Here is a 10,817-nt window from a genome sequence, read left to right on the forward strand (position 1 = left end):
GCTCCACTGCAATACACAGGCGCCAACCGTCCACCAGAGGCAAGGTGGGGTTCAGTGTCTTGCCCAATGACACTTCGACTCATGGGTGTGCATGGCGGGAATCGAACCTGCAATCTTACGATCGCCGTCGACCGCCCTACCGCTGTACTATATATATATATATATATATATATATATATATATATATATATATATATTTGAAAAAGTATTATCTGAGCTTTTTCATCCACTAAATCATCTTCAAATGGACACGTCATGCTGCTTCACCTCTCTGTAAACAAACAAACTAACCTTCAACTAAACCTGCTCCAGACCAGGTTATGTTCAGAGCATGAGTTGCCATGGCAACTTGACCTACCCTGAAACATACCTCCATTTCTGGAACCGAAAGCTGAGGTTATTCGCTTCCTTGGCCTCAAACTTACCGTGGTAACTAGCATAACCTGCTTTGTGGAATACCCCCCAGCTTATTTCAGGTTGACACAAATAGAGTTTAGTAGGATCTGCTGCCCTCTACTGGTCATCTAGGATTATTTGAAAGAAACGTTAAAATTTTTTAAATGTTTTTCTTTTGAGCTGATGAACTCAGATACTTTCAAGCAAAATAAAAAAACTGTTTATCCTGGTACAGCTTTGAGGTTTTAATGGTAAAACTGTTTTTTAAATATTATATTGATCATTTCTGTATCTAGTTTAATGAAATCATAAAACAACAGTGATCAGCCTTTAAAAAAAAAAACAATTCTTACTTTAAATCTGGTTCCCATACGCCTGTACATTTTCCTGAGTCTTTTTTTCCCCTCTAAAAATACAAAGACACTTGCTAACAAGTGACAGGCTTCATGCTTTGTGTTCACAGCTTTTCTAAAGTTATGTAATTTTTAAAACAATCACAACTTTCCTCTCAGAAATGTCCTCAAATTCACTCTAAATGTCTCTTAATGGTTTGATACCCAAAGACTTTGTTCTCTTTTGACATAGAACTGTTGTTTTCCTGGAAGTCTACAGGTTTCCTTTGCTAGAATGTTGCCAGAACCTGAGTGAGAAGAATATGTGGAGCATCAGAGCAGCAGGTTTCTCATCACAGGTGTCTGTTCCTGAAATAATAAATCAGACGTTAGGAAGAACTTTCTGCTCAACGTGGAGCACAGGAGGAGGAACGTTTCACATGGACCAGGCCTCCTGAGGCCTCCTGATGCTGCTGCTGACATCCACATGATGTTTGTGAGGAGAACCCTGTGAGGAACCTACACTCTGCACCTTCAGGTGAAAACCTCTGCGTTGTCCTGCAGTGCTTGGCCTGAACACACGGGGGGGGGGGGACAAATCAGTCTCACCTCAGAACAGAAAAACCTCAGGCGCGGTGGGGGGGGGCTGCTCTCCTGGTTGGGCTGGAGCTGCACTCTCTGTTTCTGGATGAGTATAAACATCCAGAAACTTGTTGCTTTAAGCTGCTTCATGGTTTTAACCCCCCCCCCCCTCCTCCTCCTATAATCATCCTCCTATCCCCTCTCTCTCTAACGTCCCTCTCTCTTCTTCCCTCCTTTCCTTTTCCTTCCGGTCCAACACAAAAGATTTTCAAACATGATTGAAATGAATAAAGTTTGGCCTCGATTCCAAAAGGGGTTTATTCAGATATACCTCTGGTTTGTCAGAAGATTAATAACCCCTGTTGTTAAAGTAAAATGTGTCCAACACAAGAGGCCTTCAGCTCTCATCTGTTTGCCCAGCTGTTGGACAGGACAAGTAAAAAAAAAAAAAAAAAAAAAAGAACAGAAAAACCTCAGTCTGGTCCAACGTGTCTTAGGTGGACTTCCGTATCAGAGGAACATGGAGAAAAATGGGCTTTAAAGATGGCTCTTCTTCTTCCCTTTTTCTGTCCATCCTGGCAGAAAAAGATCTTTAAAATCTGAATAAAGAAGAACTTTTTAAATCAGAGTGATGCTTCAATGTTTAAGTGTAAAGTTTAAATAAATTGTAAATATAAATTGTTGTGTGGTGCGGCGGACTGTTGTCATGGCTCCGCCTCTCCGACTTCCAACCTCGACTGCAGCGGCAAAGGGAAACGATATCTATGCTGATGATCACGATGTGTTGAATAAGGCATCAGTTCAGAGAGAAAGTTCTCCTCTAACCGCTTGTTTTTGTCCAAACGATGAAGATAAAGTTTTTTTGAAGAAGCCGGCGCAGTGATACACAACATTTAAGCTGTGTGATCAGAACTTCATTGTTAGGCGTGCGTTATCGCTTTTTATACCATGGTTCGGGTGAAAACTTTGCATCGGACGGTTCAGGCTTCCACGGCGTCCGTTAAAAAGTGATAATGCACACCTCCTCTGCCATTAACCCCTTACATAACGCAAACCCAGCAGCCAATCAGAATCAAGTATTCACCCGGACCAGGGTATAAATATTTTTTAACAAGAGGATAAAAACTTTGATGCTGTTTTTTGTTACCGTTAACGTCAGAGTTGGATGTTTTTTTTTTTTTTTTTATAAGTGTTTGTTTGCTTCTAACTTTAGATCCATCTGATCTGTCACAGCGTTTGCTGAGAGTCTCCATCTTTCATCAAACTTTTATTTCAGACTCAGGTGGTCCATAGGAAGAAAAGAGAATAAAATAAAACATAAGATACAAATACAGTATTTATAATAAAAAGTAAAAAGATATAACTTAAAAAGAGTATAATCGCTGTATCCAGTGTTTCCTTAGGGCAGAAGTGTAGCGGCATGAGCTTCTTTTGGGATCAGTCAGAGACATGATAATTGAGTTCTTAGATTTGTCCAGGCGTTCCATGAGGCTGTATGTAAGCTTGCGCAGTAGAGCTTCGCAGGTGGGGATGTGAGCGTCCACAAACAGCTGACTGGCTCTGTACCACCTGGGCACCTGTAGCAGAAGCCTAAAAGCATCATTATAGGCCACTAAGAATTTGTGGAATGTCCCACGTCCATAGTTCCACCAAAGAGGGGCTGTATACAGAGGAGTGCAGTAAGCTCTGAACAGCGAACACTTCACTTGAAGAGAACATGCACTGAATTTTCTCATCAGCATATTTGCCTGAGCATAGAGTTTACAGTACTGTCTCTGAATGTCTCTATCATCCCTCCAATCGTCAGTAATGAAATGTCCAAGATATTTGATAGATGAGGTTTGTGCCAGAGGCGTTCCACAAAGCTTAAAAACAGGAAAGTTTACATTTCTGTCGTCTTTGGTCCTTACAATCATAACTTTGCTTTTGGAGGGATTGTATTTTATGTCAAAGTCTCTGCCATAGTCAGAACAAACTTTTAAAAGAAATCAGAGGATTTCTGTTCTTCAGAAAAACTAGACCTCAAGAGACCAGTTCCTCTGAAAAGAAAAACACAGATCCAGAGAAAGTCACAGCAACTTTGACGGTTCGTTTGGGGAAACGAGTCTCCCAAAAGATCGAAGCGATGGCGTGCTGCTGCATCAGATGCTGCAGGAAGGGATGTCTGATAAAACATCCATCAGCTTTCAGAGGAGGAGACAATCTGTAAACTTCCGGTTTCAACCCCTGTCTGGCCTACAGTTATTCCCACAGCCTGATTTAGTTTGACTTTGTCCCTCAGAAACTCAGTTTGTCTGGGAACTACTATCCTAAAGTGGGGTCTTTTTGCTGCATTTGATTAAACGATGCATCGTGGAAGCACAAAAACCAGTGCCGGTATTCAAATCATCCTCCTCCTCCTCTCAGATGAAGAGGGACGGGACGTGACAGAGCCTGCTGGCTTTCCCGGCGTCCGCGATCGGGCGGATGGCGTGCCGGCATCTGCTGAGAGAATGATCAGCACGTGCAGCCGGTGCGTGTTTAAACACGTCAGAAATAGCTGCACACATGTGTTTGGAGGGGTTCATAACATAAGACAGACTAAAAATAGCAGGAATCTCTGCAGCAGCCTGCAGCTGCTCTTCTGGGGTTAATGCGTCCAGAATAACAGGAATATTTCAGCTTTTTTAACGATAATCCACGAATGCGATGCTTAATATGTTTGTAAGTTTGGTTCGGAAAAAATGGTTGTTTGACTAAGTGATCCAATATCAAGAGAAAAAAAAACAATATTAAGCAACAAGCTGAAATTGTTTTCATGCTTTTCTTGTTTATTTTTGGATTTAATGTGTTAAAACTCAGATGCTCCAACTTTCTTTGGTCATAAATGTTCATGTTTGACAAAAGAAACGATTTAGATGTCGTCACTTTGCTTTGTTTTGTTTGTTTTTTTAAGAATGAAATGCTTAAAACCAGCCTTAAAAGATAACTCTTGTTCGAAGGAAGACCAAAATCTTCCAGATATGGCTCATTTTTAGAGAACCACGCCCAGCCCACCCAACGCCTAGAGGGACAAAGATAGGGTTTTGACGTCAGCGCCCTGCCAGACGTAGAGATGTGACTCACCCCAAGTTAAGCCCTGCTCATGACCTCTAGGACACGTATGACCCCAGTCCCAAACACAACCCGGTTTGGGTTTTGAGTCTCCTTGCTTGGAGTAGAAATGCATCTCTAATTTGGTCTGTAAATCTGGTTTAAATAAATATATTTTATTTACGGTAGAAATATGTGCATTAAAGTGTTTTTGCATGGGAGAATCAGGAGTCAATTTTCATGGATAATGTGACAAATGTCTTTTTTAATTTTGACAAAGAAAATAAAAAAATGAATAATAAAAACATGATTTTAAAAAAGGAATGAGTGACTTTTCTAAATATTTACGATTAATAAACAATGATTACGATTGCTAATAAAATAATAATAATTAAACAATTCCAGACCGTAAATCAGCAGATTAAACTTTAGTAACTGAAAATATCAGAGAAACAGAATCTAGCGCCGTAATTGGACGGCGAGAGGCAGCAGCGAGCCGCTTTTCCGGTTTTCTGACCAATCAGTTTAAAGGAAAACAGGCGTTCGGAGGGGGGCTCATGTCCCCCTCCTCTGTGCACGCGCTGGTTCAGGTCGACTGGAAGGGAAGACGAGCCTCCATTAAAAGAAAAAAGTCCTGTCTGGCTACTAGCTTAAAAGACAAATGCGCAGTACTTACGTAAAAATCTATGTTTTTGTTGACCTGGACGGACTCATAAATTAAAACGAAAACAATTTAAATGATAAAATACGATTTTGGTTGTTTCAAGTGTTGTGTTTTTTATGTCAAAAGTACGTGTTGCCACAGAGCAACAGGTGATCCTTATTCCCGGGCTGTACGGTGATTGACAGCCCAATGAGCCAATCAGGTGGCAGAGCAGGGAGCACGTCCACCAATGGGGTTCGTCCGCAGTGCTTTTCAGTGGGGTGTTGTTCTGCGCTCACACAGAAGCGGTGTTTTCGGCGGAGCGGCTCGGAGGACGGAGACTCGAACGGACGGACGGTTTTTCTGGGTCCTCCTGCTGGGTTTTCCACTCGCCGTTGCGGTAGCCGGACAAGCGAGTCGGCGGTATCGATCGTAGTTGGATTGGGTTCCGTATTGTCCACACAGAGGAAGCTCGGACTGGTAGGTACGGAGGGATTTTCCCACCGGGGTCGAAATGCACTTGTCATCCTGAGCAGAGTTGGTCCGGGTTAAGGTGTGCTATTGGGCCGAAATCATGCCAAAACGTGCCAACCCTGTTCCAATGAAGTCATAGAAACTAGTTTAGTGTCCAGTTGTGGTTAAATGAGGTCAGTTCTGACTTTAAGCACATCTGAATTTAAGGACATAGAATTGTTTGTTTGTTTTTGCTTTGATGTAATCAAAGCTGATTATTCAGCATTTTCCCTTTTTATGCCTCTGTCTGTGGTTTAATGGGTTTGGAGCTAAATTTAACCCTAAAACAATCAGGAAATCTAGTCTTTTGGGCTAAAATGTCTAAAAATAGATCAAAGTAAAGATAAAATCTTTTTTTTGTTTGTTTTGTATTTACTGGCCCTTCTCGAAAGTCTGTGATTTATAGATATGTTTGTTGTTTTTGTCGTGAAATTGTTGCGCAGAAAAACTGATTTTCTGTTTGGCACACAAACCACAGGCTGACACTTTACTTTGAAATCTGCTGTGGTTGTTCCGCCCAAAACGACCACTTTCCTTTATTTTCGTTTATTTTTAACCAGGTTTAAGTTGAGACACTCTTGTTTTGAAAAACAATTTTTTTCTGTGACTATCCTTTACCATCTTATTTTGGAAGCGTGTGGCATTTCCTGCCACCTGATTGTGTTTGCTTTTGGTGGACATTACTCATCTTCTGCTGACGTTTGTGGTTCTGTTCTGACTCGCTTTTATCTAGTGGACTCTTCCACGTCTGACCTCCTCACTTTTTTTTTACAAAAATAGACTTTTCATTGGGACAAAACCTCCCTGAAAGCGTTTTGGAGATGGACTAGTCAAACATCAGATATCATTTTGTTTTTGCTTCTGATTGTTTTTTTGGTTGTTTGGTCCAGAAGCTAGACGTCTTTAAAAACTCTGTAAATTGGACTCAAACGTGGTTGTTTTGGACCAGCTGTGGCCTTCAGGCTGATGGATCTTCTGGTATCAGGCGACTGACTTGTCGTTTGCCTGATTTCTTGTGGTCTCGACGCTGCCGCTCCCCTCGAGTCCCTGTTTTCAGCAGAGTAACTGTGGTTGTGCTTTCAGGTTCGATTCCTCTGAAGAAGCCCTTTGGACCGCCTCAGTCCTCTCTCTGGCCCCATGTGGAAAGATGGGGAATGGACTGTCTGATCAACCCAAGTACTTGTCCAGCATGTCCTTCTTCCAGTCTTTTCACATCACCATTCTGGGACTAGACTCTGCCGGAAAGACCACCATTCTGTACAGACTCCAGTTCAACGAGTTTGTCAACACCGTTCCCACCAAAGGGTTCAACTCCGAGAAGGTCAAGCTGTCGCTGCCCGGCAGCAGGACTGTGACCTTCCACTTCTGGGACGTTGGCGGTCAGGAGAAGCTCCGCCCGCTCTGGAAGTCGTACACGCGGTGCACGGACGGCATCATCTTCGTGGTGGACTCTGTGGACACGGAGCGCATGGAGGAGGCAAAGACGGAGCTTCACAAAATCGCCAAGAGCTCGGAGAACCAGGGCGTGCCCCTACTGGTGGTCGCCAACAAGCAGGACTTGAGGAACTCTCTGAGTCTGGACGAAATCGAGAAGCTGCTGGCGCTGAAGGAGCTGGGCCCCGCCACGCCCTGGCACCTGCAGCCGTCCTGCGCCATCATCGGAGAGGGACTCGGCGAAGGGCTGGACAAACTCCACGAAATGGTCCTGAAGAGGAGGAGGATGCTGCGGCAGCAGAAGAGGAAGAGATAACCTGCAGTCGTTAAAGGGTTGGAGAACATTTCCTGGCGGTGGATTTTTAGCGCTGAGTTTTATCAGCCGGAGTCGGAGCGTTGGGTTTTCCGGGTCTTGGTGGTGCGTGGATCAGGAAGTGGACACGGAGGAGGTCGGGATGAGGATGAAGGTCGCAGACAGGTGTGGTCACGTTGGGAAGCTCTGAGGACTGCAGGTGGAGGAGGGCAGAAGACGCTGTTGAAAGGACGTGTTTTTACCCGCTGCTCCGAAAATTACCAAAAAAAAAAAGGACTGTAATGCTTGGAGTTGTTGAAGGATCAAACGGAACAGATGAGGACTTTATATCACTGTTTTATATGTTTAAAGAAGCTGAAACACTGGACTGTCTTTAGTGAAAATAGTATTATTGTAGTTCCTTCCATCTGTCTTCTGTTTCCTGGAAGCACTTTAGTCATCACCCTGTACGGAGTTTACAGATCAAAAGAGTTCATATCGTTTGCTTTTTACAGATCAGTCGATCTCTGCAGCCGCCATGCGTTAAATAAAGTTCAGAGTGATTATGAGTGTGTGTCTCAGCCTCCTCAGATGAAATTTGGCTGTGCGGAAACGTCTGTCCCTCTGGAGCCGGCGGGCTCGGTCCACCTTTCGGAACCGCTGCAGAACGGGTTCTGCGTGGTTCTGTGAAAATGCTGCTGGCGGCGTGTGACTGGAATATCTGTGGCGATCAGAGGAAACAAAGCCGAGGCTTTTCCAGGAGGCCTTTGAAAAAATGCGGTCAGGCCGGTCGGTCGGCGGGGCCAAACGCATCACGCCGCGCCCCGCCGCTGTTGGCATTCTTTTGATCGTGACTCTTCAGCCGTTTGTTGCGGTTAATGGGATTCCAGCAGATTCTGAAGTGCAGAAAAGCGGCTTTTTATGCAACATTTTACATGAGTGAACGTAAAGTAAGTAAAGTATGTCTGGTAAAGTGTTGCGTATCACTTTTCTGTCCTGATTTGTGGCGTAAACGGTTCCAGAACTACAGAGCGTGTGATCTGAGGCTGGCAGCCTCTCTGGTGTTAAAGGGTTTGTTTCATTTGAAAACACAAAAGGTGCACTTTTATTTATTTTACTTCTCTGTTTTTCTTACATTCAACCCGGGAACATGCTAACTGAATTGGCTATGCTATCGCATACGTACGACTGTAAAAGCGTCGTGCAGCTCGCCGCTCCTCGGGGGGCGGGGTCAAAGAACCCATTTCACACGCCTTGGAGTGTGAACAGCTGATGGGACGATAAGTTTAATTTTTAAAGGTGTGCGGCTGACAAAATGCAACCTAGTAGGTAAAAAGAAAAGTAGAATGTGCAAATAGAGAAACACCAACAGTAGGAAAACAAAAAGATTTCAGTTTAGTCGCTAATTCTGTGATTTAAAACTGATATAGTTGAAGACAAAGTGATTATAGTGATATTTATGTTAATCATGATCTTTAACATTTAAAATTGAATTAAAAGGTATTTTTGTTAGGACTATAAATGATAAAGCACCCCCCACACACACACACACACACACATGAATCAGGAAGAGCGTGAAAACGGTTACGTTGGATTTTCGACTTGCTGTGACTTGTTTAGTTTCCATTTGCAGAAACTTTTTTGTTGTTCTGAACTGAACGCTCATCAAAGTCTCTCAGCAAATGGGTTTGACCCCCCCCCCCTTCCATTATATATTTAAAACATTTATAAAGTTGTTGTTTTTTTTAACCCAAAATCAAGACTAAGTAACAAATACATGAATGTACACCCACGTATTCACCTGAAAACATCGGTCTATTCCTGTTTTTTTTAATGTGACGTCATCCGGACTCATTTGTCCTCAGAGCCAACAGCTCGGGGCTCAGCTTTCATGATCGAACTTCCTCACCTTGATGTGAGTTATGACGGAGCAGAACTCTTCCTCAGTCCTCCTCCTCCTCTGAGCGTTAACAGATGGTCAAAGTGCTGCTGGGAACGCCTCGTTCTGTCAAACGTGGATGGCGTGCTGTTTTCGGGAGGCCCAGGTGCCTCTTCCTCACCCGTTTGCCGAGGAAGGAAACGCTCGGGGGCACAAAGGCCTCCTCACACTCTTCCTGATTCTGTTTTCCTCTCCTTTCTCCTCGGGCCGCATTAATGAACATGGAGGTGCAGTTAGTAAAGCCATGTTTACCTCGGAAGCACCTCTCCTAGATAAAATCGCAAAATGCTTCTCAATCAGAAAACAAAACAAACAGGAAATAAAAAAAAAAAGATTTTGTGTGGATTATGTGACGATAAAACCCGTTTTACAATCGGCAAAAGGCTCGATCTCACGTCAAGTCTTGGGAACAGTTCTAGGTTTTTGGTTTGTGGAGTTCAAACGTGAAGAGGAAGAGGTTAAAGGTCACCAGTGTGTTCAGGGGGTTGTCCGTGTACGGCTCTAGAAACTAGAAGTAAAACTTAAAAATGTGACCGGCGAGGACAGCAGAGACCGTCGATGAGGTGGTCTATTGGTTCCAACTGAAAGCTTGGCCCAGCAGACGTTTTAAAGAGCTTTTCTCTAAACAAGAGGACATGCAATCATCTCCAGTTATCGTGCTTTCCACACTATAGGGCGCTCCGTCCATGACTGGTCTATTTTTGAGCTCTTGACCTACTGCATGTGTGGCACATTGACTGACGGACTCATCTCTGACTCTTTGTCTCGCTCCAACTTTATTACCGGCGTATAATTCCAGAAACCGTAACACTACACGTTAGCCGCATTAGCTTTTTCACATTACCTGGAACTTCCAACCTTATTTAAATGCGTGAAGGAAAAGAAAGTATGAGCAATAATGTTAAAACAAACGTTACTTGGAACTCCCATTGACTGTATCCGAGAACTGGACTGAGCGTGACGTCTTCCAAACCAAATGACGTCAATTCCGTCGCCATTTCTTCGCAATGTGGATGTCGTTATGTTGGAGCCAGACATCGACTGTGAGCAGTGAATTCAAATTCAGTTTGAGTTAACGTTTCTAAGACTACTATTGTAGCCAATCAGGAATGAGCTTGTTGGAAGGCCACACCCCTTTATGCAAACATAGATATATAACAGTAATTGTGAAGAATCAACAAGTGGGACACAATCGTGAAGTGGAACGAAATTTATCTTTTAACAAATGAAAAACTGAAATGATTCAGCCCCTTTAGTGCAGCAAACTCTCTCCAGATGTTCAGTGAGGATCTCTGAATGATCCAATGTGGACCTAAATGACTAATGATAACAGAATCCACCTGGATGTCATCAGGTCTCCGTATAAATGCTCCTGCTCTGTGATCGTCTCAGAGGTCCGTTTGAAGCGCAGAGAGCATCATGAAGAACAAGGAACACACCAGGCAGGTCCCAGATTCTGTTTCACAAGCCTGAAATGTGGCAAAGCGTTTAAAAGTTCAAGAGGACCGAATACTTTCACACGGCACGATATATTAGGCTCTCTGGATTAAAGAATAGAACTTACCATAGCTCTAATAAAAACAACAGATAATAAATAAAACTACAAAGAATTCA

General features: G+C 43.3%; 1 protein-coding gene across 2 annotated transcripts; it reads left to right on the plus strand.

Moving 5' to 3' along the window:
- Positions 1-5,312: 5,312 nt before the first annotated feature.
- On the plus strand, positions 5,313-7,833 carry arl4a (ADP ribosylation factor like GTPase 4A). 2 transcript variants are annotated; one of them, XM_011485841.3, is made up of 2 exons: positions 5,313-5,509; positions 6,622-7,833. In XM_011485841.3, the coding sequence occupies exon 2, from the start codon at positions 6,686-6,688 to the stop codon at positions 7,286-7,288; it is 603 nt and encodes a 200-aa protein (XP_011484143.1). In that variant the 5' UTR covers positions 5,313-5,509; positions 6,622-6,685; the 3' UTR covers positions 7,289-7,833. The 2 variants fall into 2 exon arrangements, with proteins under 2 accessions (XP_011484143.1, XP_004078454.1); XM_004078406.4 differs by having other exon boundaries at positions 5,314-5,505.
- The last annotated feature ends 2,984 nt before the right edge of the window (positions 7,834-10,817 follow it).

This window comes from Oryzias latipes, chromosome 16 (assembly GCF_002234675.1).
Source record: "Oryzias latipes chromosome 16, ASM223467v1".
NCBI lineage: Eukaryota > Metazoa > Chordata > Actinopteri > Beloniformes > Adrianichthyidae > Oryzias > Oryzias latipes.

Excerpts from the sequence above, each read along its gene's own strand:
- arl4a (XM_011485841.3), top strand. The coding sequence starts at position 6,686 with ATGGGGAATGGACTGTCTGATCAACCCAAGTACTTGTCCAGCATGTCC.